This window comes from Cuculus canorus, chromosome 24, assembly GCF_017976375.1.
Source record: "Cuculus canorus isolate bCucCan1 chromosome 24, bCucCan1.pri, whole genome shotgun sequence".
Taxonomy (NCBI): domain Eukaryota; kingdom Metazoa; phylum Chordata; class Aves; order Cuculiformes; family Cuculidae; genus Cuculus; species Cuculus canorus.
The window spans coordinates 4,034,395-4,062,240 of record NC_071424.1 but is presented as its reverse complement, the minus strand read 5'-3'; the positions used below and the strand labels follow the sequence as shown (position 1 = coordinate 4,062,240).

At 53.8% G+C, this 27,846-nt stretch overlaps 1 protein-coding gene and 1 long non-coding RNA gene across 4 annotated transcripts; one reads left to right on the top strand and one right to left on the bottom strand.

Moving 5' to 3' along the window:
- Window positions 1-13: 13 nt before the first annotated feature.
- Window positions 14-10,187, bottom strand: LOC128854446 (uncharacterized). The gene is made up of 3 exons (XR_008453547.1): window positions 8,829-10,187; window positions 2,333-2,466; window positions 14-451 (listed from the first exon to the last, which is right to left on the bottom strand). It is a non-coding gene; the product is annotated as an uncharacterized LOC128854446 (long non-coding RNA).
- On the top strand, window positions 8,076-27,846 carry BAK1 (BCL2 antagonist/killer 1). Of its 3 annotated transcripts, none has more exons than XM_054087952.1 (6): window positions 8,076-8,239; window positions 12,602-12,721; window positions 19,696-19,828; window positions 19,967-20,110; window positions 22,178-22,358; window positions 22,539-27,846. In XM_054087952.1, exons 2-6 carry the CDS (start codon window positions 12,634-12,636, stop codon window positions 22,641-22,643), a joined length of 651 nt encoding a protein of 216 aa, XP_053943927.1. In that variant the 5' UTR covers window positions 8,076-8,239; window positions 12,602-12,633; the 3' UTR covers window positions 22,644-27,846. The 3 variants fall into 3 exon arrangements, with proteins under 3 accessions (XP_053943927.1, XP_053943924.1, XP_053943926.1); XM_054087949.1 differs by having other exon boundaries at window positions 8,077-8,239; window positions 19,693-19,828; XM_054087951.1 differs by lacking the exon at window positions 8,076-8,239 and adding an exon at window positions 11,907-12,034 and having other exon boundaries at window positions 19,693-19,828.

Below are 27,846 nucleotides of genomic sequence, written 5' to 3'. Positions count from 1 at the left end.
AGCTCATCCAGTCCCACTGTCAGCCCAACCCCTCTGTGTCCACTAAACCACATCTAAAAGTGCCACGGCCACGTTGTTTTTGAACCCCTCCAGTGATGGAGACTCCACCACTGCCCTGGGCAGCCTCTGCCAGGGCTTCACCACTCTGTCAGTAAAGGAATTGTTCCTAATATCCAATCTAAACCTCCCCTGGGGCAACCTGAGGCCATTTCCTCTCATCCCGTCCCTTGTTACCTGGGAGGAGCCCAGCACCCACCTCACAACAACCTCCTTTCCAGGAGCTGCAGAGAGCGATGAGGTCTCCCCTCAGCCTCCTCTTCTCCAGGATAAACAGCCCCAGGGCCCTCAGCTGCTCCTCATAAGATTTGTGTTTCAGACCCTTCTTCAGCTCCAATCTTGGTGGGCAAAAAAATCCAGTTGGAGTGAACGGTCTGGACAGAACAATTCTGTGCTGGGGACAAAGGCAAAAAGGTCTGGGAGTCCCTTCCCTCTTTCTGGAAGCTCATCTGATGGCATCCAACCTTCGCACAGATTTATCAGCCCTCCAAAAAAAACCACACGCGGTCGCACAACCTCCCTCTCTTCCCATATTTATAGAACAGATTATCAGAAGGTGTGTTTATAAATTATTTTGTCCTAAACAGATTATATCTTGACAGCTCTTCCAATGTCTGAAAAACACAAGCTGGCTTATGCCGGCTTCGCTGGACACGGCAAACAGACGGTTTGATTAACGTCCAGCATGCTCCAATAGCTATTATAGGAACACAGCCTGGATCTGTTAGGGTTTTTTTTTTAATCAATTTGATAAATCTGGTGCATGGGAGAAGTGTTTTGTCTGGAGCCTCATATTCTCTCTTCAGCCAGAGCCCAGAGACAGCACAGCCGGGATAAACTCACCGTGGAGATACCCGTGGGCTTGGGTGTCTCCAAGTGGCTGTGCCTGGTGGGGAGATGGGGCATCGCAGCTCCAACCTGAGCCCTTGGCATTGCCACCATCCCATCCTCCCACCCTGCCCGACGGGGAAAGGCGTTGCCTCCCCCAGCAGCCCCTCGGAGGAAACTCTGTGGATAAGAGCTGATGAGCAACAGGGATTTTGCTGTTCCTTTTGGCAGTTACAAATGCTCTCTGTACTGCAGCAGAAAATGATAGAATAGTTTGGGTTGGAAGGGACCTTAAAGATCACCCAGTTCCAACCCCTGCCATGGGCAGGGACACCTCCCACTGGATCAGGGTGATCAAAGCCCCATCCAACCTGGCCTTGAACACCTCCAGGGATGGGGCAGCCACAGCTTCCATGGGCAACCTGTTCCAGTGTCTCACCACTCTCATAGTGAAGGAATTCTTCCTTACGTCCAGTTTAAATCTTCCCCTCTCCAGTTTATACCCATTCCCCTTCATCCTATCCCCACAGCCTTTATGAACAGCCCCTCTCCAGCTTTCCTGTAGCCCCTTCAGGTACTGGAAGGTCACTATAAGGTCTCCTCAGAGCCTTCTCTTCTCCAGGCTCAACAACCCCAACTCTCTCAGCCTGTCCTCTCATCCTCCAGCCCTCGGATCATCCTTGTAGCCTCCTCTGGACCAGTTCCAACAGTTCGATCTCCTTCTTATGTTGAGAATTCCAGAACTGGCCACAGTACTCCAGATGAGCATCCCTGGAGAGCTGTCTAACCCTGCTGAGCTGGGTGCTGCAGAGCCAGTAGAGCTGGACCAGCTCCCTCCTGCCTCTGCTCCATCTCCAGAGCAGCAAAGGGAGCAGAGAACAACTTTCTCTTAGTCACATCCTCCGGACAGTTATGCAACGTCGTAGTGAGCCGGACTGAGCCGTGGGCGGCGTGCGCACGCTGCCAGCACTGCGGATGGACCACGCGACCCATAGCCACCCACTCTCCAGCACCTTCAGGGCAGGCGATGGAGACCTGGTTTTGGCAAGGATTTTGCAGGAGCTGAACCTTCCTGTGCTGCGTGGGGTGACCAAACCCGTAGGTTGATCACAGAATCATAGAATCATAGGATAGTTTGGGTTGGAAGGGACCTTGAAGATCATCCAGTTCCAACCCTCATCCTCCTGTCCCCGCTGTCCCCTGGCTCCCTGGAGCCAGGCATGGGGCAGGGAGCCAGGGTGGCCCCACGCACCCCCCTAGGGTGACTGTGTCACCCAGCTGGGTAAACCCGTCTTGGCTAAGCTCGGCTGGAAGTCGGAGAGTGCCATCTGGTGCTCTGAGGAAATCTCTCTCTCCAGTAGATCCCTGCAGCTCTGCGAAGGGCTGAGGGGTAATCCAGGAGGGAATTCTTCTCCCATCCTTAGCAGGAGACAGTGGAGGAGCTCACCTCTTGACCAGGACCACATCAGAGGGGTTTGCAAGCAGGAGGGGGAGAAGCAGTGTTGCGAGTCTATCAGCAACCGCATTCCGAAGAGGCTCCTTTTTGCTTTCCAGCTCCATCAACCTTCCCGGGGAACGAGGCTGCGGCAGGGAAAAAGAAAAAGCTGTTGTCAGTGTTGACAAATTGTAATACATTGCTAGGTGCAGCAGCTGATCTCGAAAACACCCTCTGCCTCTTTGCCTCCCCTCGCCATCCCTGCCCATATATCATCCTGAGAGCTCAGAGTGCTTCATGCAGTTGGGTAGATTTTCCCCGGCACAGATGGGAAACTGAGGCAGGCAGGGAAAAGGTTGGCCCAGGGTCACACAGGGAGCGAGAAACAAAACCCAGCAGCCATCAGATCCGTAGGTTCCCAAGCCCTTTAAGTGATGTGGCCAGGCAGGTGGAGGATCAGCATGGTTATGCCACGTAGAAAGGAAATCTACTTAAAAAAACCCCCAGAGACTACGGTTAAAACGCTGACCTGGAGTCCCTCCTCGCTGTCTGGAACAAACTATTGACTGTATCTCAAAAAGCTGATTTAATGCGCTGCACCATCCAGCAGAGAGGGGGCCTTAATTTGTCTCCTATCTACATGCTGCACCATTCACACCCCACACCCACGCTCCGGCAGAACGGCTTTATTAAACCACCAACCCCTCCGCCACCCCAGCAACTTCCTGCAGCTTTAGCAGCTCCTGCATCTTATTTCAGTGCCTCTCCGAGCCCTGACGGAGCAGCTGGAGCCTCTGCTCTACGGCAGGTTTGGTTTTGCTGCTGCAAACGTGCTCTGTTTCTGTTGCCTGGTTGGATTCTCCCATCCTGCTTCATATTTGGCTTCCGCTGGGGTTGATCCCGCTGTCCTGCAGATACCCGGGGAAATGACCAGCAGCCCTGACCTGATCCCCATCTCTTGTTCTGCTTTGGATCAACATGTTAAGGAAGTCCAGGAGCTCTTGCAACGGGGTTCTCAGGGGTGGCAGCGCAAACCACTGGCTGCTCAGGACCTGACAAGGCTGACACGGTCAAGCGGGCTTCTCCCTCTTCCTCTAGGACATAGAATGATAGAATCGTTTGGGTTGGAAGGGATCTTACTGATCATCCAGCTCCAACCCCTCTGCCATGGGCAGGGACATCCCACTGGCTCAGGCTGCCCAAAGCCCATCCAACCTGGCCTTGAACACCTCCAGGGATGGGGCAGCCACAGCTTCCCTGGGCAACCTGGGCCAGTGTCTCATCGCTCTCATGGTGAAGAAACTCTTCCTTATGTCCAGTCTAAATCTGTCTCTCTCCGGTTTGTACCCATTGCCCCTCGTCCTGTCCCCACAGCCTTTGTGAACAGCCCCTCTCCAGCTTTCCTGTAGTCCCTTCAGGTACTGGAATGTCACTATAAGGTCTCCTCTGAGCCTTCCTTTCTCAGAACAACCCCAACTCTCTCAGCCTGTCCTCATATGGAAGGTGCTCCAGCCCTCTGATCATCTTTGTAGCCTTCTCTAGACCCGTTCCAACAGTTCCATCTCCTTCTTACATTGAGGATTCCAGAACTGGACACAACACTCCAGCTGAGGTCTCACAAGAGAGGAATAGAGGGGCAGAATCTCCTCCCTCCCTGCTGGCCACGCTGCTTTTGAGGCAGTCCATCTGCATCTATGAGGACATGATGCCTTTTGGCCCCACGTCACCCCTACGCCAACACTTCTATCTTCAGAGCTTGGTCAACCGAAGCTTCAGGCATAGCCGACCCCTCGCTGACCACCCCACTGCCTGCACGCCATCAGGCTGGGCTGTATAGGAAGGGGTGTCCATCATCCCACTGGATTCTCCTGCTTCTGCTGCTTCCCGAGGAGCTGGCGAGGCTGACTGCCTCCAGCATCACCAGCAGCGACTCTGTTCTCTTCCCCTTGGCATCCTCCCAGGGCTCCCAGCATGGGTGCTACTGGCCCGCCAGTTCCCCCGAGCCCAGCTCGTGCCTCCCTTATGCCTCGCGGGAGCCTAAAGACATTCCTGAGGAGCTGGAGAAGGAAGGGATGGCCGGGAGCCTGGGAGAAACGCTTTCCTGTGAGGGCCCAGGTTGCCCAGAGCAGTGGTGCTGCCCCATCCCTGGAGGGGTTCAAGGCCAGGTTGGATGGGGTTTGGAGCCCCTGATCCAGTGGGAGGTGTCCCTGCCCATGGCAGGGGGTGGGACTGGATGGGCTTTGAGATCCCATCCAATCCAACCCATTCCATGATTCTTGGAGCTTCCCCACCTCTGCCGTGGTTTGACCTAACCCTGAATTTTTGCACCAGCGAAGGAGGGTGGGAGGAAGGGACAAAGCTCATGGAAACATGCAGGAAGACCTCCACGAGCGCAGTGCCACAGCCAAGGAGAGGAAGACAAAAAACGACTTCTTCATCAGGCAGCAGAAAGGCGAACAGCTTTTAAAAGCAGCGTCTGCTCGCTGCGATGCGATACATTCACAACGATAAGCAAACTTAAGGACCCATTTCTCCCTCAGCCACTCGCTTCTGGAGGGTATTTTCCTCCAACCACTATCTCAGGCAGGGCTTGATTTCCCCCACGACATTCCTGCGCTCAACAAAGCCGTGCTGTAGCCGCAGCACCAGCGGCAGAACTCTCACTGATGTCACATCCCTTATGGACGCGCTCTGCTAGCAGCTCAGCTTTGCTCCTACGTTGGGAGTTCCTTCTGGCTGGCTCTCGCGGCGTCTGCTCATCCTTGGCTCAGCCCCGCAAGCTGCCGCCTGCAAAAAGGGTGGTTTTCTCCCCTCAATAAAACCTCGTTGAAACCTGCCATGTCATCGTGAGTGGTTGAAATGGATTCTCCCACCCTCCAGCTGCACCCACGGGTTCCTTTTCCTCATCCATGGCACAGGGAACGGCTCCTGCAGCTCACAGCTCTGCTCCTTGCCAAAAGGGATTGTTTTCACATCACCCCCTCGCTCTTTGCTGGCACAAAAGGAGGGCTGGGGGTGCACAGCTGAGCCCGGTCCCCTTCTTTTCCAGCAGCGGCACAGATTCAGACTGCACCAGCCAAGTGGCACAACCACATCCTGAAATGCCACATGAATCCTGAAATGCCACATGAATCCCGAAACCAGAGGCTCTTTCTCTGTGGCTGCCGCGCGTCTCTTATTTCCACCAGCAAATATATCTCTTTATTTACACCTTCAAAAGGGGCTGCAGGGAACATTTCACATCAGCATCAGCGATCGTGAAGGCAGTGCAGCGGAGCCGGTTGGGAGTTCCTTCGCTATTGCCTCAACATCTTAAAACCAAACATCGAAAAAAGGTTGTCTCTGCACCAGTGGAGCCCCACGCAGGATTTAGACCTCTCATCAAATGATCTCCTAAATACTTCCTTGCCACCATCAGTTCTTGAGAGTGGTTTAGGGTGGAGGGCATCTTAAAGCTCAGTCAGTTCCACCTCCTGCCATGGTCAGGGACACCTCCCACTGGATCAGGGGCTCCGAGCCCCATCCAACCTGGCCTGGAACACCTCCAGGGATGGGGCAGCCACAGCTTCCCTGGGCACCCTGGGCCAGAGCCTCAGTGCTCTTGCAGGAAAACGTTTCTCCCATGGCAGGAGGGTTGGACCTAGATGAACTTTCAGGTCTCTTCCAACCCAAACTATTCTATGATTCCATTTCAATCTCCCCTCTTTCAGCTCAAAACTGTTCCCCCTCCTCTTCTCCCTGCTCTCCCTGATCCAGAGCCCCTCTCCAGCTTTCCTGGAGCCCCTTTTAGCATTGGAAGCTGCTCTAAGGTCTCCCCTCAGCCTTCTCTTCTCCAGGCTGAACAACCCCAACTCTCTCAGCCTGTCCTCATACAGGAGGTGCTCCAACCCTCGGATCATCTCCACGTCCTCCCTTTCGCTGAGAACTCTAGAACTGAGTGCATTGCTCCTGGTGAGACCTCACAAGAGCGAAGTAGAAGGGCAGAACCCTCTTGCACAGGACATGTCATCCCAGGGCACGAACAGAGCTCCTACCATTGGACAGACAGGTAATTTAATAATTAGCAGTCAGGCATTTCTACCAACCCCAAACTTCTGTTTAGCTGGCATTTCTCAGCACTAACAGGGAAGTTCCTGGCAGCCTCCCAGGGAGTCAGGCAGGAAAAGCAGCTTGAGAAGTTTTCTCAGCCGAAGGACTACCTCCAGCAAAGAAGCTATCTTGCTTTCCAGTGTGAATCACACCCTTCCCTCCAGTCACTGTGATTTTTTCCTAATCTCAGTGGATTTCAAATTCCCAAAATCACTTGGTGTGGACGACCTCTGCCACCAATGACATTTTTTCTGGTGGATCAATGCAGAAGTTTCCTAATAGAAACCAGAAACATTCTAATAGAGACTGGATCAGCCATGGGGTGGCCAGCAGGAGAAGGGAAGGGATCGACCCCTGGACCCGGTGCTGATGAGACTGCACCTCGAATCCTGGGTTCAGTTTAGGGACCCTCACTCCAAGAAGGACATTGAGGGGCTGGAGTGTGTCTGGAGAGGGGAATGGAGCTGGGAAGGGTCTAGAGAACAGGGATTCTGGGAGCAGCTGAGGGACCTGGGACTGTTTATCCTGGAGAAGAGGAGGCTGAGGGGAGACCTCATCGCTCTCTGCAGCTCCCAGAAAGGAGGTTGTTGTGAGGTGGGTGCTGGGCTCTTCTCCCAAGTAAAAAGGGATGGGATGAGAGGAAATGGCCTCAAGTTGCACCAGGGGAGGTTTAGATTGGATAGTAGGAAAAATTCCTTCACCAAAAAGGTTCATGGCCACTGGCAGAGGCTGTGCAGGGCAGTGGTTGAGTCCCAGTCCCTGGAGGTTTTTACAGGACAGGCAGACGAGGTGCTCAGGGATGGTTTAGTAGCGGACAGGTTGGTTGAACTTGATGATCTATAAGGTCTTTTCCATCCAAACCCTTCTCCGATTCTCCCCTTGCTGGCTGGGCTCAGCAGAGCATCCCCAACCACTCTCCCAGCCAAACCCCCAGCCCGGGATGCTCTCTCCCCACTGCCCCAGCCCGGGATGCTCTCCCCCAGCCCGGGATGCTCTCTCCCCTCTCCCCCAGCCCGGGATGCTCTCCCCCAGCCCGGGATGCTCTCTCTCCTCTCCCCCAGCCCGGGATGCTCTCCCCCAGCCCGGGATGCTCTCTCCCCTCTCCCCCAGCCCGGGATGCTCTCCCCCAGCCCGGGATGCTCTCTCCCCTCTCCCCCAGCCCGGGATGCTCTCTCTCCTCTCCCCCAGCCCGGGATGCTCTCTCCCCTCTCCCCCAGCCCGGGATGCTCTCTCCCCTCTCTCCCAGCCCGGGATGCTCTCTCCCCTCTCCCCCAGCCCGGGATGCTCTCTCTCTTCTCCCCCAGCCCGGGATGCTCTCTCCCCTCTCCCCCAGCCCGGGATGCTCTCTCCCCTCTCCCCCAGCCCGGGATGCTCTCTCCCCTCTCCCCCAGCCCGGGATGCTCTCTCCCCTCTCCCCCAGCCCGGGATGCTCTCTCTCTTCTCCCCCAACCCGGGATGCTCTCCCCCAACCCGGGATGCTCTCTCCCAGCCCGGGATGCTCTCTCCCCTCTCCCCCAGCCCGGGACGCTCTCTCCCCTCTCCCGCAGCCGCGTTCCCACGCTCCGGGCAAGGAGCCTCTAGAGGGAGCTGAGCCCTGCCCGGCCCCGCGGCTGCATCTATGGTCTGGGGTTGGGTTTCTGTATTTTTTTTTTTCCCTTCCCTCCTCTCCTCTCTTCTTCTTTTCCCTCCTCCTCCCCGGCCCCGCTCGCTTCCTTCCCCCGCGCAAAGCAGGAAAGGCGGCAGCGGGGATGGAGCGGCTCCCAGCCGGGATGCTTTAACTTCCCAGGACGCTTTAACTTCCCGGGACATCCCGACCCCTCCTGCTGGCCGGTGAGTAGCGGGGAGACCCCTTCATCTCCTCTCCAGCCCCATTTCCCACCCTGGGAAGGGTTATTTTTATCCACTGTGAGCTGAGGGAGGGATGCACCGGGAGTCTCGGGATGCCAACGGGGTCCGGGGGTTCCGGGGGCTCCTGGCAAGGCGGGAGGGGTGGGAAGAGCTGCGGGATCTCATCCCACACTGCCCAGTGACCCCCAGGAGGAGTTATCTTTATCCACAGGGGCCGGCCGGTGGGTCTTTATCCACTGTGAGCCGGGGGAAGGGATGCACTGGGAATCCTGGGATGCCAGCAGGGTCTGGGGGTTCCCAGCAAGGTGGGAGGGGGGAGGGCAGAGCTGCGGGGTCTCATCCCACAGCACCCAGTGACCCCCAGGATGGGTTATCTTTATCCACTATGAACTGGGGAAGGGATGCACTGGGAATCCTGGGATGCCAGTGGGGTCCCAGGAAGGTAGGAGGGCTGGGAGAGCTGTGGGGTCTCATCCTGCACCACCCAGGGAGGAGGGTTAAAGTACACAGGGTTACCTCCACAAGCAGCGCTCTGGTGCGTGCAATAGCTTGGCCAGGGCTGAAAACTCACCCTTTGAGCTGATCATCTCCCCAAAGCGGGAATATCACCTCTGTTAGGAATATTTCCTCCAGCTGGGTGGGTTTTTTTCTGCCTGTCCTGCAAGGCTGTGTTGGTGACTGCCCCACTCGGCACTCGGTGTAGGGCTCCGAGAGGTTCAGGGTGGGCAGGATTGTGCTGGTTGGTGGTGGGAAGGGTTGTGCCACGCTGAGGATCGGGGTGGCATCATCCTGGGACCTCAAACACAGCTTCGCGGGCTCCCCTGCACAGCTTCCCACCCAGCAGCGGTGAGGACCACCAGGACACGGATGCGCAGGGCTGTGGGGGAACCGAGATGCTCTGGATGCTGGGTGGGGAGACACCAAAGCGGGCAAACACACCAGTTTGCTCTTCTAGGCCAGATTGGGAGGAGCAGGGCTGATTCCGTGGTGTCGGGGCCGGGATGGCAGCAGGGCACAGGATCCTGCGGGATCTCTGTCCTGGAGAGAATCCGCATGCCACATGGTGGAATCGCTTCCATGCATGGGCCCAGGGCCAGAACTGTGAAATGCTCATCCCAGGGGATGCTCCATGGGTTTCCTGGAACAGGATCTTCACAGAGGTGACTTCAGAACCCCAGAGCTGGGCTCGTTCATAAGGATCGTGGCTGCTCCTGCAGTCCTCTCCTCCCCTGCAGATTGCAGTTCTGCCTCCCTCTCCGCACCAGTCCCACCATCTTCCCTGCACCCAGGCATTTTCCTTTGAGGAAAAGTTGGGAGAAGGGGTGAGCCTGTTATGAGGGCACACAGGAAACGTGCGAGGCTTTAAGGAAATGAGATAAGGGTGAAATGAGAAACAGTTGAGGCAAAGGTCTCTTTTTTTTTTAATTAGAGAGGCCTGGCGAGTTCCAGGAAGAGTGGTTCGTTGCAAGGCATGTGCTCCTGTATAAAGACAAGATTCCTGTGCTGTCTTGGAGGTTTTGCTAAATCCATCCTAGGTGCTGCCTGCTGGTTTTAACCCTTTGCAGCCTCCAACAAGAACGAAAAGGCAGGGTGGAGCTGCATCGTTTAGCAGCTGCTGAGAATTAGACGCTGCTTCCAGTAACCTGCAGCTTCCCCAAATTCTTTCTCGAGCTCTGCTTGAAGTCTTGGAGAACTTACATTTTCTGCAGCCTTTGGCTGGCCTTAAGTAGACGGGTGTCATATCCTCTTTCACGCACTCCCTGCTCTCTCCCAGGGTGACATTCTCGTAACACAAAGGGAGGGTGGGGAGCCACCGAACAGAGAGAAGGAGTGGTTGCCCCATCCCTGGAGGTGTTCCAGGCCAGGTTGGATGGGGCTTGGAGCCCCTGATCCAGTGGGAGGTGTTCCTGCCCATGGCAGGGGATGGAACTGGATGGGCTTTGAGGTCCTTTCCAACCCAAACCATCCCATGATTCTGTGACAGCAAAGGGGCAGTGGGCTGGGAAGCAGGAGAAATGTGAGCAGCAGCACTCTTGATGCTGGAGAGGATGGGCTGAGGCACTTGGAGCTGCAGCAGAGGCTGGCAGGGAGCTATCTGGGGCGTTCACTCGGTTTGCTAGAGTGGGATTTTAGAATCCTCCCCGGGGAGCAAACTGGGGACTGACTGCATGCTGACACCGATGGTGGCTGCCGGTCCCAAATGTATGTGTGTGCGAAAGGGCTGCGGTGTCCTGTTTTGCAAGAGAAAAAAGCCCTTCAAGAAACTATATTGAGAAGGAAACTGAAAACGAAAGTTCCTCGTAAATGACGGCCACAGTCGCAGCCTTGCCGCTTCCTACGGGTTTGCCAGACGGCGAACGTTAAAAATCACATGAGTCAGCTGCTTCGCGGGCGCTGGATTCCCGTCCTCACCATCCTTCCTACTGAGCAGTCAGGTCTGCATCAGAAATTCCCTGTTCCTCGTCTGGGTCAGAGGCAGCGGAGTGATGTGAAACGCGGCTGGTTGCACCTATAGCCAAACTGTAAAAGCTCCAGAGGCAGCTGAACTCTTTGGCCAGCTGCATCCGCATCCTCCGCAGCGCTCAATGCACCCTCGGGTTGTAGCAGCGCAGCGAACACTAGAAATTCATACTGCAGTGCTTACCCCTGACCTCCCGAGAGCTGCTCTGAGTGCTCTGGCTTCCCCTTGAGAGGCACCAATGCCTTCCTATGCCGGGGGGGCTGCAGCTGTAGCCTTGCTCAGCACCCGAGGAGGCGCTCGGGATGGCAGAGCAGGAGCGTTTCCTCTGTGGAAGAGAGTATGAGGCCACGTGCATCCGCTCCGAGCACTCCCGGAGCTGGTTCCATGCATCCAAGAGTAGAGAAGAGCCTAGAAAGGAGCAGCTCTGGAGCGTGGGGCTCTGCTGATCTCCTCCCAGCTTCACCCTCAGTCCTCATCGCATTTTCAGCTCTTCCTTGCATGGGGATGTTTGAGGTTGGGGAGGAAAAGGGAAATCCTGTCCTCGGAGGCGCATAGGAAAAAAAACAGCATCTCCATCCGTGTGTCACTAGGGCTCCCAGAGTGCTGCTATGCGAATACACCGTGGCTTTCTAAGCCACGCTGGGAAGCATTGCATTTCCAGCCCTCTTCCCCACCTCAACTGCAGGCTGTACTTCACATTAAAACTTCTACTTTCTATTTATTTTTCCCTCTGAATAATCTTCAGTGTGGAGCTATAAGCTCGGGCCACGTGTTCCACTTCTAACCTTGAGACGGGTGGGTTTTTTAGCCATACCTTTTGCTGGTTTAAATTTTCGCCCACGATACAATTGAGATTTCTAGGTGTCAGTGTGTCTTTATGAATTGAGAGCCGGGGCAAATCAGCAAACCCACTAGTTTAGCCCTGTAGAGCTCTGGCCTGGGAACATGTACTGGCATGCCAGCGGCAGGCTGGGAGCTGCAGCCGTCTCTCTTTAACCCTGACGGTAACTGCGTGGCCTCACTTCCTTCTCTGCAAAAACCAGGCAGTGAGGTCACTGTGACAAGCAGGAGGACGAAGGAGCCGAGGGCTGCGATGAGCCCTAAACCACTGGTCTGAGCTTAGGGGCAGTATGAGCTGTGTATTTGGTTCTTATTTAATTGCCTTATTCTGAGAGGAGCTCAGGATAAGAAACGTAAAGAACAGAGGGAATTGGAGCCTGTGGATACAGGAAAACAGAGCTCATCTTCTTTTAGAAGTTGTGGAAAAGAAGTCAAAGGTGCTTGCCCGGAGCGACGGCAGCTCGGTGGAGTCGCAGGTTGGTTTGCTCTTGTTGCTTTTTGGTCAGGGGAGCCGTGGAGCCCCCCCAGCTCGTCTCCCAGGCGCCTTCTCTGAGTGCAGTCGTAGAGCTCTTTGTGCTGTGATTTTTGCTTTCATGCCAGCGTGAAGCCACTGCAGATGCTGCTGTTTGGGCCGAGGAAGAGCTGGTGCAGCCCGTGGCACTTGCTGAGGGGGTCAGAGCGTAGCTGGCAGAGCATCGCAAGGCAAAAGTGATGGGGAGGTTATGAAATGGGGTTGGAGTTGGCTGACTTTCCTGGCATGTAACAAGCTACCGAAAGAGTCAGCGAGAGAAGAGAAGCCAAGGGACTTCCTCCTCCAAAGTTCTTCCTGTGGCCAGGAAGAATCAGGGAGCGAGAGTGCCGGGAAGGGAGGAGCCAGGTCACTGGCAGAGATAAAACCGGGCAGCGTTGCTCCTCTGAGCACTTGGCTCTGCCACGGGGGCTTCCTAAGGCTGGGAGGGCTGAGGGAGCAAGGGGCTGCGAGGCTCCAGTATTCCTGCTGGTTGCTCCTAACCTGCTTCCCTTACTGTCTCTCCTTGCTCCAGGTAAAGCCGATACTCCCAAGCATCTCTCTGCCATGGCCTCAGGGAACGACGGGGACCCACCGAGGGCCCACGGACGCCGGGGAAGGAATGGACGCAGGCTGTCACAGGAGCTCAATGCAGGTAAAAAGCTTGCTATGATATTCAGAGGAAGGAGCATTTTCAAGACATTCAAGGTTTTCCTGCGTTTTTTGCGAAAGATGGTTTTTTTTGCATCCCTCCGGGGCCTTTTGCAAGACTGGGATAACAACTGGGCTCCATAAAGCTATGCTGAATTGAACTGGGAGAGCACACGCTCGGTGCTTTCGGGAGATGCTTGGCGTTGGATTAATGTGGTGGGCAGTGATCACCTTGAAAAGCACGGAGAAAATAGCGTGCAGGGAGCTGCTGGGTTGGCGTACGCTGGTGTGCACGCTGCGGCAGGCGTAACCGGGTGCCAGAGGGCACAGAGGATGGGACGTGGGGCGGATCGCTCCGGCTGGCTGCGAGATGTACAGCTGGTGCCTTTTGTCATTTACTTTCCCTTCCCTAAGCACAAGAGAGCGAAAAGCGCTCGCTGTTTAAAATACACCTTGCTGGGCAGCACGTGGGCTCAAGGCACTTGGTTTCAGTCTGGCTGTGGGATGCAATCCGTTTTCCGGTGTGTCTCGGTGCAGCAGAGATGAAAAGTTACAGCTCGCCAGCATTCAGAAGCAGTTCAGTCCGTTTCTCGTCTGCGCGGAGCCCAGCAGAGTGTGTAATTGCCGTTCGCACTAATGGGTGAAACTGGGAGCGGGGCCGAAAGGAACCCAGGAAAAACCTTAGCTCCCGTTTCATCCCAAAATAATAAAATGCCGCTGCACAGAAAGCTGTTAAACACGGGTGACTTCTTAACCTGTTCTGCAGGTGGACTTGTAAATAAGGCTGAGTCACTGCAGCTCTGTCAATAGTGGAGATTAGGAGCTATACTGAACTGTTTATGTATTGGAGCTCAGATCCAGCTCAGAGCTGTTTTATTGGCCTGATAATCTATTTATAGTCTGGTATTGCCTGGACTCCTCTCCATCTCAGAGTACCATTTGTGTTAGATCCTGCTCAAATACCCTGGAAGAAAAAATACCCTCTCCTTCCTTTACCAAAAGGCTCCAGAATATGAAAATAAATAAATGAGAGCAGTTGTTTACGTAGGCGGATTTCCTGTTGAGGCCAATGAGATGCTGATGTGAAAACCAGTGAGAGGATCAGGCCCTGAGCTCTAACCACACTGCTTTACTGTCACGCTTCCTGTCCGCCTGCAAACACGTACTGGCATCCCTCTGCTTCCCGAAACTCAGGGGGATCCGTCTGGAATGCGGAGGTGGGATCTCTGCACTCCTCTGAGGTAGAAGCAGAAGTGTGCAGCTTCCACCAACACACACGGTGGGATTATGGGGCGGAAGAAGGCTTTTGTCAACAGGTATTAAGCCTGTTTTCATTTAGGGCTCGCTTGCTCCGTTCGTTTATCTTTGGTTGCGGTAGGGAGTGAAGAGATTTACCTGCTGCTCAACGATGGGCTTGAGCATTGTTCTGAGCCCTTGGACCAGCGTAGGGCATGGGCAAGATGCTGCTGCTTCTGTCTGGGCTTGGATCTGTCTTCAGTTGGCACCTGTGGTGGTGTTCAGGTTGTAGACGAAGGCAGGAGCTTCGCGCTTCTCTGGTGAAGAGGAGGAGAAGCTTAGCTCAGGAAGAGTTATGTGCAATGGGGCAAACAGAAGGAGGGGTGAGAGGCCCAGCAGCGCTGAGCTGAGCTCAGGAAACACATCTACATCTGAAAATTAACCTTGTCCTCCTTGTGTTCTCAGCTGTGACACAGGGATGGCAGTGGCTCCCTGCTCAAGGAGCTACCAGAATGGTTTGGATGCCTTGAGGCTCAGATCTGTGGGACATGCCATGGCCATGGCTGTCCTCACCCTTGCAGGTAACCATGCAGCTCAGTTCCCCTCCGCTGCGCACAGAATAGTTCACACGGTTTACGTGGTCACACTTAACTCCTGCACGGACCACGTTAGGTGGAATCCAAAGCCCTTTGTTGAGAAAAGCGATGTATCGCTACAGCCGCTACTCGGGTCATGGGGAGAGCTTTGCTGCAGGTCTCTGCAAGGGCGTCCAAGGTGTCAAGGTCGTGTGTGGAAAGCCCAACCAACCTGACGCACAGTTTGCAGTGTCAGCTTGGCAACTTCTCTCTTCCTCAGTTTACTTGGGCTTTGTCACCTGTCTGTGTGTGTTTAATACTCACGTAACATACCTAGAGAGGCACGAGGTTTGGTCTTCGGTTGTTTGTCTTAGCTCTGGACTTGACGTTGCATGCGAAGCAAGTCGTGAACTGATAAATAGCTCCTTAGGGACATTAGTCATGCATCTGTGAGCATCTCCGTGTCTTCAGCTCCAAGACCACCTGCAAAATGAGTAGGAAAAATGGGACCTGCCTGTTTAAGACTGAGTTCTCATACATTCTGTAGAGCAATTGAGATCATTTAAGCACGCTTTTCTCTTGTCTGGTGCCCATGCAGTTCCTGTCTCCAGCTCAGACACAGAGTAGAGGATTTCCCTGTTGAACAGCATCTCCCACCAATGTGTCATTTCTGGTTTTAAAAGGAAAAAAACCCCAGTTTCCCTCTTGATGGCTGCGCTGGGCAGCAAAACACCAGGACAAAACCTTGCTGCAGCCCCAGCCTGTGACTCTGGGTGTGTTGGTGGAACATCATTGAACATAAAAATTAAAGCAGATCTTTTGAGTCCAGTCCAGAATCTGCACCAGAGAATCTCCCTTATTGACAGATTTATTTCTATCTTAAAAAATAAAAGCCAAAGGTGTTTGCCTATTAGCTCTGCAGGGAGGCTCCTTGATAATATTGGTCCTCTTTTTAGTGGGAAGATATTTGTTCTAAAGAGCAGAATAAAAATGAAGGGCTTTGTGCTGCACGGATGCCTCTGGGGAAGGCAGTTTTCCATTTACCTATCGAGACGCTCTGCTCTTGGGTCCAAGCGGTGCAGGATTGTGCCAGCGTGGTGCAGTGTCAGGCTGGTCAGCTTTTGATCCGAGATGACATTGTTATTGTCATGCGATAGTTTCACAAGAGGATGCCTTGCCTGGTGGAAGCTACTCCACATCCATGGGTTTGGCATGCAGGAAAGCTGGGGAGGGGCTCTTGACCAGAGACTGCAGGGATAGGATGAGGGGGAACGGTTTTCAGCTGAAAGAGGGGAGATTGAGATGAGATCTTAGGGAGAAATGTTTTGCTGTGAGGGTGGGGAGGTCCAGAGCAGTGGTGGCTGCCCCATCCCTGGAGGGGTTCCAGGCCAGGTTGGATGGGGTTTGGAGCCCCTGATCCAGTGGGAGGTGTCCCTGCCCATGGCAGTGGAACTGGATGGGCTTTGAGGTCCCTTCCAACCCAAACCATTCCATGATTCTGTGAGTAACATGGCTACTGCTCATCCCACTCTTGAGTTGCAACTACTGTGAGATGCACTCAAGCTTCCCCTCAAGGCAAAAATGTCCAGAGTCCATTCTTGGTTCCCTGGAGTGGTCTTCTCCCTTTGGAGCCAGTTGCTGTTTCCAGGCTGGATATCTCCTCCTGTACCAACAGATACATCTCTTCCTGCAGTTACTGCCTGGCTCCTGACCTGGAAAAGGATGCTGCCAGGTTGCATCTGTCATTATTACAGTCTGTAGCAGGGCTATTTCATTTAGTTGTAACAAGGTCTGATGGATAACTTTGGTGAGACCTGCCAGCTTTTACCATAGCTCAGATGCTTCCCGGGAGGTAGGAACGGTGAGAAACAAAGGATCTTGCACAGAATGCAGATGTTTGGGACCGGCCGGAGCCTGGTCCATGTTGTCTACGGTGTGGATCCAGGCTGCTGTGGTAGGTCCGCTCTAGATGCTGAGCGTGCACTGGAGACCGAGGATGACAGGGTTGCTGATGGTTGGACTGGATGATGTTAGAGGTCTTTTCCAACCTTAATAGTTCTCTGATTCATGCAGCAGAAGCAGAGCAACATCCTCGCTTGCAGTGTGGGTTTCACAGCAGCTTGTGACCCTCTAACACAGCCCTGATGGTCCCACGCGCAGCCCAAAGATCCCAGAAGAGCTCCAGGCTGCTCTCCACCGCCGGTACTGGGAATCCACAAGGCAAATCTTGATCCAGATCCTCTTCCTTTGAATGGGAGAGACCCAGCGATGGTCCCAGTGGGTGCTGTGGGTTAGCACCTGGGGGAAAAAGATGCATGTTGTCCTGTCTTTGTGTTACTAAAAACAGCACCTGGGGTGATTAAAACCAGGGATTTTTTTTGGTGCACTTATTTCCTCTTTTGTTTTCCCGCCGTGTTTGCTCTGCGTCTCACTGAAACTGTGAGTCAGTTGGTTTCGTTTTCTGGCTCTCGGTGCTCGCTGGCTCCGTGGGCTCCTCCATAAGGTGGGATTTGTTTACCACCAAATAAACGCATTCCTGCAAAACAAAAAAACAGTCCTCTGAAAACACAGCAACCGGGGCTTGTCATTTCCCTTCACCTTTATTTACCCAACATGAACTCAGTGTAACCCGAGTCTCTGCATGACAGGTCCTCCTCCTCCCCTGCACCCCATCCGGGGCTGGGTCCATCTCCCCTGAGCCCTACACGGGCCATGTAGATGTGTCCATCCATAAAAACTCCATGCCACGTGGCTTGGCATGTTTTGGAGACATGGAGATAGGTTTTATGGGGCAGTGTTGCCAGGACAGCTGTGTCCTCCAGGTCAGATCTGCACATCACAGCTCCAGGACGTTGCTCGGACAGGACCATCTCTACATTGGAAATGCAATTTCCAGTGGGTAGAGGAAGCACAGGGTCAGTCAAGCCGGGAGATATATTGGGATGCTGGGAAAGGGTTTTAGCTGGGATGGCTGCAGTGAGCTGCTCTGCTGCTAGACAGAGTTGATGGTACGGCGGTGCTGATCTGCTGTGTGCCACCAGCATGGCTTGCAGGATGATTTCCTAAAGCCACAGGGCTGCAGGGTCCTGCGCTCCTGACAATCCCCCGCAAGCGGCTCATTTAGCCAAGATCTGCACTTTGTTTGATGTCTGAGAATCTCCACCCTGAACAGTGATACCCTCTCAGAGAAGCACGGCTCCACTCCGTCCACACCATTTCTATCCCCTGCAAATTTTGCATCTTAGAAAAGAAACTGGGAAGATCCGTGCTACCGGGACCATAGAACCAACTCCCCCTGAGCCCTACGGAGTGACTTAACCGGGCTGCTGCCTGTTGGGGAACCAGTGCTCGAGCCCAGATTGCCTCTCAACTCAGCCGAAACTGAGCTCTAATCAAAGACATCCCGTGACCGACTGGGTACTTTCCCCAGGAGCAATGTGACACTGGTGATAAGGTATTGGTTACCATGGTACCTACGGGACCGAAACGCCTTGCTGGGGGCTCCCTGCTCTGGAAGGGGCAGGTCCTGGTTGCATCCGGACCCTTGCTCTTCCCTGAGCAGCGTGGAGGTAGGGGATGTGCGTGCAAGAGCTTGAGGCAGTTGCAGACAGGCGCATGCTTGTTGCTGCCAGTTGTTTCTGACTCTCTTCCTGCTCACGCAGAGCTGGGTTGGTTTTCGCGCGCGCTGGCGGGCTGGATGACGTTACCGTGCAGGCGTATTCCCTCGCTGAACCCTGAATACTCGGTGTGCCGAGCTCTGCTTGTTTACAAGAAGCCGTGGAAGCCAAACCCAGCCTCGGCTGACTCCACAACAGCCCTGGGTCCCCCCTCCGTGCCCGGCTGCAGCCTCGTGCTCACCACGCGATGGGCTTAACGCTTGCCAAGTGAGCGAGGGGATTGTCCCACTCTGCTCCACACTGGTGCAGCCCCACCTTGAGCACTGGGGGCAGTTTTAGGTGCCACAGGACAAAAAGGATCTGTAGCTACTGGAGAGCGTCCAGAGGAGACCACAAAGTTGGTGAAGGGTTTAGAGGGGAACGGCTGAAGTCACTGGGTCTGTTCAGCCTGGAGGAGACTCGGGGGAAGACCTCATTGTGGTCTACAGCTTCCTCACCAGGGGATGAGGAACAAGCGCTGAGCTCTCTGGCGACCAATGATAGGTCCCAAGGGAATGGCAGGGAGCTATGCCAGGGGAGGGTTAGGTTGGACATTAGGAAAAGGTTCTTCACACAGTGGGTGGTGGAGCACCGGAACAGCTCCTCGGAGAAACAGTCATGGCACTAAGCTGGACAATTTTCCAGAAGCATTGAGCCAATGCCCTCAGACACATAGTATGAATGTTGGGGTTGTCCTATGCAGGAACAGGAGTTGGACTCAACGACCCTTGTGGGACCCTTCCAAATCAGGACGTTCTATGATTCCGTGAGTTGTTAGCAAAGCGAGGGGTTTGGGTGTCTGCCCTTGCACGGTGGCAATGGGTGTGCTGGAGCAGGCGTTTCGTTCACACTTATGACCTGGCTGTTTATCTGCTTTCAAGCACAGGATGGGGAGTCACCTCTCTGGGCTACATGTCATTCAAAAGCTCTTTTCCATTCAGTTCCCACCAGCAGTTCAGGCAGAAGTTGCAAACTCTCCCCTGGCATTGCTGGTGCCGGGTGGATGCGAGACCAGTGATGTGTGGTTGAATCACCAAGGGGTTCTGCTAAGCTTTTACTCACCGCATCACTGCTGATGTCATGCAAGGGCGTGATCGTTGGTGGCACTGAGACACAAGATACTTTGCTGAGGTTTGGCAGGCAGTGCTAGACGGAGCTTTGCCTACGGTTTGGGTTTGGATCCAAGATTCCTGAACTTGCCCGTGCTGAGCAATGCCCTTATCAAGAGGCAAGAGAGAGCTGCCAAGTGCGAGCCCTACAACATCTGGTTTGTGTTTTGACAGCCCTGTAGCTGTTGCTGGCCAAAAATAGATTCTATGCCCCTGAGAACAAAGACTGCCTTCAAAATTAGTTTCCTGAGAACTAATTGATGTTGGATTCTTTTTGTTTTACTGCAAAGGGCCAGTGTTAATAAAAAGAGGACAAATTTAGGGAATGGTCTCTTTCCAACTTGGGAAAGGGAAAAGAGGAGTTTCTCCCTTGACTTTTCTTCCTCTTGTCTCTCTTAGAAGATCAGGTGGCAGAAGAGACAGAGGAGGTGTTTCGGAGCTATGCCTTTTACCGCTACCAACAGGAGAGAGAAGAGAGAGGGGACGAAGTGCCCATGGACCCAGAGATCGTGGAGATCCAGCAGGAGCTGGGCAGGTAAAACGCTGAGATTTTACCATACGCACATCCCTTCACCCCATCCTGAGCCAGGCTCCATCCCAGCCTCACCCCTCGATCCTGCTTACCTTGCTGGGGAGGCAGACCCATCCATAATGCTGTCTTCCCTCTGGGCAGCACCGGGAGCCAAGTGGGAAGGCGCCTGGCCATCATCGGGGATGACATTAACAAGCGATATGATGCGGAGTTTCGCTGCATGCTGAAATCTTTGCAGCCTACCAAAGACAACGCCTATGAGTACTTCACCAGAATAGCCTCCAGGTAAGGCCATGGGCTCTCACGGTGTGGGATGGATGCCTTCTCCTGGAGAACACCAGAGAAAGGTCAGACAGGGTACCATGCAGTCAGATAAACCCTTGTCCCCACCCAGAGCAGCTGCTTCCCCAGCTCTGCCCCAGCACACACTGTCCATTCAGAGGTGCATTGAGGTCCCAACAAGCTCACCGTGATGGTTCCTGTGTCTTCTGCCTGTCTGCTCTTGCTCCTGCACGCTGTCTGGACAGTCTTCACTTAACAATCCCATCACAGTCCTTGCACAGGCTGTCTGGGGTCAGAAGGTTTGGTGGATGCGCCTGGGAAGCACGGCCCATGCAGCAGTAGGGAAGCAAACGTCCCAGGTCCCATACAACCCCCCCTGGACCTGCTGCTGCTCCCACTGGCGCTTGCTCATAGCTGGGAAATCCTGATGAGTTGGGCGTTCGGAGACAAAAAGCAAACGCAGCTGCAGGCTGTGGGGTTGGGCAGGTACTCGCTGCCCATGGTGTGCTCTACGTGGAACAGGATTGGATTAACTCAGGATGGGGGATGCTCCATGGGCTTTCAGAGCCTGTGATCATCTCGGGGAGGAGATGAATGCCCAGCTCTCCCACTCAAAGAACAGCAACGGGGTGAAGAGCAAAGGCAAACATCTGGAGAACATACTGCCCTGAGTGTCTGACCTACAGGCTTGGACCGAGGTGGCCAACAAGGGGTTCAGTCCTCACCCCTTTCTGCCTGTAGAGAAACCAAGACACTATGCACGTTAAATGGTTTGCCCAGGATCATGCAGAAGACCTCTGTCAGAGCCAGGTCTCGGCATTTGCAGGTCCCGTCACTCCTCTGTGTGCGCCTGGCTCGAGCACAGCCCCGTCCCCACGCACCCTCTGCTCGGTGTTTGTTGTCTAACTGCCTCTCTTCTGTCCTTTTCCTGCTCCCCTGTCCTTGGGAAGCCACGCTGTGCTGTTTTCACCACTTTGCCAGCCTGAGGCGGTTAACGCGCCGCAAACAGGTAAATTAACCTCTGTCTCTCTCTTTGTGATACCTGTTTGTTATTCCCTCCTGGGCTCTAACTCCCCTCCGTGACCTGCAGGGTGGCAGCTCCAAGCCAAAGCCCTGCGAGAAGTTCCCTTCAGCTGTGCAGACAGGGCAGGGCACCAGTCTACTCTTTTCATTGTTCTTTTTCCCTTTTATTCCTTCTTCCTTGCCTTACTGGAAAACCAGGGAAAACACCTTGAAATACTCGTCTAGATAAATCAGTGCCAAACCTGCCCGCAGTGATGCAGTTTGTGCCCACAGCGATGATGCAGTTTGTGCCTACAGCAACCAAAACCTGGATCAGGAGCAGTAGGCATTGAGTAGGCACATTTTGGAGCCCCTCCAGCCCTTGTATCAGTCTAAGGAAAGATCAGGTTATGGTCCTGAAGGGGTTTTTTTCTGCAGGAATGGGGAAAATCCTGTTCTAACATGCTTTGTCCCTGGATATAATTCAATTTCCTTACCTCCAGCTATGACTGCAAGGGACCAGTGGGTCGCAGTCGTTGCTCCTGGCTGCGTGCGGAGCTGCTACTGAGCTTGCTGCAGCCTACAGCCCGTGAGCTTGAACCACCACCAGTTCCAGCTTACCTTGTTTAATATCCTTGCCCATGAAAACATAGGTAGCTCAGGACCTGCTCCACAGGCAGCCGATGCCGTGCATTCAGGTGGAGACCTGAGCGAAAAGCAGGAAGGCGGCAGGTCAGCAACAGCCATCGCAAAGCTTCCCCTCCAGCAATTCAGAGACTGTGGCTGTGTAGACAGCATCTGGAAACTCCTTTTCCCTAGGACATCCCTAACCCACCTGGCTGAGACAGCTGTTGTGACCAAGACCGTGTTTGAAAGCCAAATGACTACATGACTACAACATAACTACATGGTCCGTGCAGCTGGGATGCACTTGGAGGACCAGCACAGCATCCGCAGTCTTGAGCCGGCACTGCTCAAGAGCCCATGGCCTGGGCAACACAAGGATGCAGAAAATAAGGAATTGTGAGCCATGGCAGTGATTTAACCAGACCATCGGCTTCGTTTCAGCTTGTTCGACAGCGGTATTAACTGGGGCCGGGTGATTGCGCTGCTGGGCTTCGGCTACCACATGGCCATTCACGTCTACCAGCAAGGCATACCAGGTTTTCTCCGCCGCATCGCAAGCTTCGTCGCCGAGTTCATGCTCCGGAACCGCATCGCCCAGTGGATCGCCCAGCAGGGAGGATGGGTGAGCCAGCAGGAGCACGGGGATGTCCTCAGGGGGGATTCGGGGCTGAGGGGAGGTGGAAGTTGCAGCCTGGAGACCGTGGCGCTGCTGAGGTTGGTGGGGTCACCTGGGCACGGTGCAGAGCAGCGCCGGGGCGCAGGCAGATCTAACACGCTCTGGTTCTTCTCTGTTTCCCGTTAGGTGGCTGCGCTCAATCTGGAAAATGTTTACTTGAAGTACATGCTGGCGGTGGCCGTCCTGGTCATGGTGGGACATTTAGTGGTACGACGCTTCTTCAGACCCTGACTGACGTGGGGGGCAGAGGCTGGGAGGGTCCGGCCAAGCTCTCTCTCAAATCTTTGCTCTGTGTTGACGTCTCCCAAGAGAGGGGGGATTCAAGGAACCTCTGAGAGAGAGAGCAGCTTGGACCTGTGACCCTCCCACCACGGGGCGCAGGGTCTCTGCCATCCATGCATACACCACCAGGAGCTATGGATAGAAGCAGTCAGGGGGAGGTTGAACTTTGTTGTCTGTTTTATGCCTCGCTTAGCTGCTAAGGACAGAGCATCGCTGCCACGCTCCCAGCACGCAGCAGTGAGGCAGAGCAGGCTCTTCTGGTGTCAAAGAGTCTGAAAGGAACAAATGTGTTGTGATAATGGCAGCATTTGTATGTGTGCAAGCGCACGGGTCTCATCCACTCCTTGGGGCAGGTGTAGAGCTCTTCGTTTGCTAATGGCTCTAGCCCAGACCGTGCCTGCATTTGAGGAGGGATTGCAGCCCTGGTTGCTACAATTGTCATCTGTAAGTTGGTGGAGGGGTCAGCCAGCATTAGCCAAGCCCATACGGGGCTTGTTTTCACCTCCCTTCTGCTCCTGAACCCAAGTATTTGAGCCTTCTCTTTCCTTTTAACAAGCATCCCTGCCCCTTTCTATAGAAACACGCTGCCTGCCTGCCCTCGGCTACCCCAGGGTGCCATCTGGCAGTGCTGGCAGGCAGGTTTTCCCTGTCTCAGCCTGAGCTTGGAGACGTGCAGCTCTCGCCGTGGCTGATGCTGGTGCTGGGATGCAGCCTCACAGCCCTCAAAGCCCGTGTGCCGGCAGACTTAGGAAGCACCAGCAGGTTTCCAAACACTAAAAGAGCTGTGGGATGACAAATGGTCAGACTAATTCGGTAGACTTGGCTGCTGGGAAATGAGCAGCCCAAGTGACACCAGTTGGTCTCCTTTGCCCTCGATGGGAGGCACTGGAGTTGCATCCCATCCCTACATCAGGTCTCAGCCTTCTGCGCTCCGCTGGGCAGGATGGTGCAGGCGTGACCCAGTTAAGCCCAGGGCTGTAGTTGTCTGAGCTGCCCGGAGCACACTCCCTCTTCTGGCACAGTATCTTTGGGAAGTGACTTGACTCTGTTCCATTCATGACTAATTCTCTAGTGTGATTTTTTTAGGGGAGGGAAGCAGGCTCAGCTCTGCCATCCCAAACCTTTCTGCAAAATAGAGGGAGCGTCTCAGCATGGACCATGTGGTTTATCTCCGTTCTTTTTACTCAAGATAAGTCCGTAAGGCTTTAAACTGTGACCGGCCCTGTCTGAGCCAACTCACCCTGTTGCAGCATCACCCGTCTCCTAGAGCAGGTCAGCCAGCTCGGCGAGGGAGCCAGAGGGGCCTCAGAGGTAGGAAAAAGAGCAGTGGTTTGGGCTCCTCTCCTATGGCAGACAGAGCCCTTCTCTGGCTCAGCAGGAGTTGCAGTATTGTAACCCTAAACAGAGCCCCATTGCAACGTGGCTGCAGCAAGGGACTCGCCTGGTATCGCTACCGCAAACGGGCTGGGTGACCCCAAAGTGCTCTGACATCCCTGTGGCACGGGGATCGCCAAACCAGGACAGCCCTGCCTGCTGTCACCACCTGCAGTGACCACCACGAGAGCCCAAGGAGGGCAGAGAGATCGAGAGCAGCCCATGCGGAACGAGAGCATTCCTGACATCTGTCTGATCTGTTCTTGAAAGCCTCCAGTATTGCCTCCCCATATCACTGCTTCCTATTTTAATCTTCATGTTCAGGTTTTTTCCCCTCGATGCCCGTCCCTTGCTGCGGTTTAAGCTTGTTGCTGCTCATCCTGAACATCCTTTCTCCTTGCAGCTGCAGAAGCATAGCAGGACCAGCCATCATTTTATAACACAGCTTCCCTCACGTTCCTGCTTCTTATTAATATAAGAATAGCAAACTTTTCAGCTTATTTCCTTATTTGGGTCTTTCTGTGCTTATCATTTTGACCCTGACTGTTCCTGCAGTGTCCCTTTTCCCTGGTGGGGTGCCCAGCTACGCTTACTAGAAATGCATTAAAATATTTGCTCTAATATTCCTCTCCTATATATCTCAGTTTTGGTTGCTGTATTGGTTTTACCTGTGCTGAGCAGCGCAGGTCTCCAGGGGATTGTCCACGCTCAGGTTTTACAGCTGTGCTGGCTTCTCCTTGAGCAGCCCAACGCCCACCTAGATCATTCGTCCACCTATTTCTTTGTGTTTATCCACACACAATTTACCACCGTGCCGCCTGTCCCCCTGTCTTGAGCAGATCTTGAGAGCTGAAGGGTCTTCTCTGGTGTCAACCACTCTAACCAACTTAGTATCATCTACAGTTTGTCATCCCCACCCCTTACCTTCTTTTCTGGGTGAAAACACCACCAGATGGAGCCTTTTTGCCATGATGAAAATGAACTGCTAATTGTTATTTTCTCATCATAGCCATGTCACTGTCCTCTAGGTTGGTTGTCTGGTTTGGTTGGGTCTCCAGCAGGACTTTTTCTAGAGGACCTTGGAAAGAAAACAGTACATCAACTTATATTCACTACTTCACCGACACACTCCAAGAACTCTAACAGTCTAGAACTTCTGCTTATACAAAAGCTTGTAATTTATTCTCATCTTCCAGATAAGGTGTTTCACCTCGCAAACCTCATTCAGGTGTAAGGCTAGGAGATGTTAAGTAAAGAATAACTTTTAGCTTTATAGTAGATGACCAAGCCTTAGTAAAATCTGTGATGCCAGGGCAGAGAAGGGAACTTCTAAAATAGCTGCTGTAGCAAAGGAAAAAAAATCCATTTTATCCATTTACTCAGGGGAGGATTGTCTCAGGATTGCAGCATGTTGTCTCCCTTTTCCGTGACCTCTCCTAGCCTTCCTGACACTGGTGACCAAGTGGGAAAAAGCTTCATCTGGGACTGTGAATGGGTCTGTAGTGCTGTGTCCTGTCACTGGATGGCAACAGCACCGCAGGCACAGCCACCTGCGGGCTGAGCTCCGAGGGCAGAATGGGGCTGAGCTCCCAGGAAAGGGGGGGGGGAAAAAAAACCCTTTCAGATCTTCTTTCTCCAGGTGACCTCAGTGTCCATCAGCTGTGGTTTGCACCCCCGGAGCTGAGGGTGTGCGCTGTGCTCTGACTCACAGCAAAGGGAAGGCGTCACTGGTTTGTACTGGGAGGGAGGGGGAGGAATGCTTCAGGGGGGGCAGGAACAGGCTACAGCAGGGTGGAATTGGCTGGGGTCACAGCAAACCAAGACGAGAAGGCTTGGCAGCTGGTGCTGTTTGTAGGGTCCGTCTCTTAAGAGAGCCGCAGCGGGTATCTACCTCGAAGCCCCACTCGGCAGAGTTTGGGCAGGGGGGGGGCCTTGGACACGGTACCACAGGCACCTCAACCATGTGCAGAAGATTTTTGGGAGCTAGGGGTTTGTTTTTAATTAAAAAAAAAAAAAAAAAGTACATGTCTATTGAAGCAAAAGCTGTAAATAAAAGAATGTTCTCAGAAGAACCCCAAACTTCCCTTGCAGGGCTGAATCAGCCACTTTATTCTGCAGAGATAAAGCCTTGATCAACTACAATATTTTAACCCTCAACCTGGTCACGTTGTGCCTTGTACGAAGCCCATTTGATGCACTGAATGTCACCTCCTTAGTTACTGTGGTGCTACTGGGGCAGGATTGGCCTCAAGGCTTTGGCTCCTTTCCCTGCCCAGCAAGAGGAACTGGGGTGGGAAGCCCTAAACGGGAAAATAAAGGCAGAGGAGGAGGAGAAGGCTCTGCCACGCTGTTTACAAGAAGGGGGTTGCTCGTTGAATCATTTGGGTTGGAAGGAAAGTCTCACCCCAACTCAATGCAAGGCTACACCTGAGCACTGCAGGGTTTGGTGGAGGGTTGCTGGGCAAGCACGCTGTTTTTCTGGCAAGGGAGAGCCAAGCTGGGGTTGTGTCCAAGGAAGAACTGTCTGTTTGTGATGCCTACAGCTCAGCTGCACCCACTGGTACCAGCGCCTGCTTGGTCTGCTCACTCCTAGACTGTAGGGAGAGGAATCTAAGAAAGGCTTGTGCGGTTTTCCTTTCTCCACCAAGCCCCAGGAGCAACAGATGGGATGGTTTTGGCATCCCAGTGCTCGGGGAAGGCTGAAATGCTCCCCAGAAGTAGCAAAGAGGTGTGCAGGCTGTCCAGGCATGGTGCTGGTCCCGAGTGCTGCAGGAGCTGTAGGTGGATGCAAGTCAAGGCAGCTGAGCTCAGCCCTTGAGTTCTGCACTCCGAGTCCTTGTGCTGCTCTGTGCTGGCTCCTTATATATCAAGGGGTGCAGGAGAGAAAGGGGGGTGCATTTTGGTGAGGATTTCTTTGTGCCAGAGGCTACCCAAGGAAAGGAGTCAAGGGAGCACAGCACAGCCAGAAAACTCTTCGTTCGAGCAGAAGCGTGTGTGCTTGGGAGGGTGGGCAGAAGAATTTCATTCAGAAGGTTGTAATGGGTGCAAAGAAAAAGAGGGAGAGTCTGAAGGATGAGTTTCATTTACTGAGCCCTACGTGTGAGTTTTTTTTACTCCCACCCTCTCCCAGCTCTTGCCTACTGGATGGAGGAATCTGCCTGAGCCATTCGTTTCCTTGTCAGAACCACCTCTCTCTTGTAGCTGTCTCTTACGCTATTAGCCAAACCCTGAGCCATCCCTGCCAAACGCCGGGTGCTGCAGGGGCCAACGCTGCCCCACGGACACCAGTCTTGATGGTGAGATTGGTGGTAGCCTTCTGTGAAGCTCTGTGTGATGGGTTTCACACATATACTTGAAACCACACCGTCACTTCATTCTGGTTCTTCCTTACCTTTTTTCCACAGCGTCAAAGCAAAAGAAGCTCCTTTCCCACCTCCCTTTGCCCCTCCAGGAAGCCCCCAGCTGTCTCCTAGCACTGCAGGAAGGGCACGGGGCATATGATGGAGCAGTAGAACATGCTTTGTGTTGACTCAGGAGGGGTGGGACTGGTAAACACCTTTTCTTTCCAGGGGGAGGAGAAGACCACAGGTTGTCCCAGTAGCAGCGGGGAGGTGGGGAATGAGCTCAGCCCTTTCCTGGTGCAGGTCGTCTGTAAACAGCAGGCAAAGGGGCTGTGTGGGACATGGTGGGCTGCTTTTACCTGAAAGAAAAACATTTCCTTCACAAATATCCTGTTTTAAAATGATGTAATATATATATTTGAAAATAAAAATGGTAC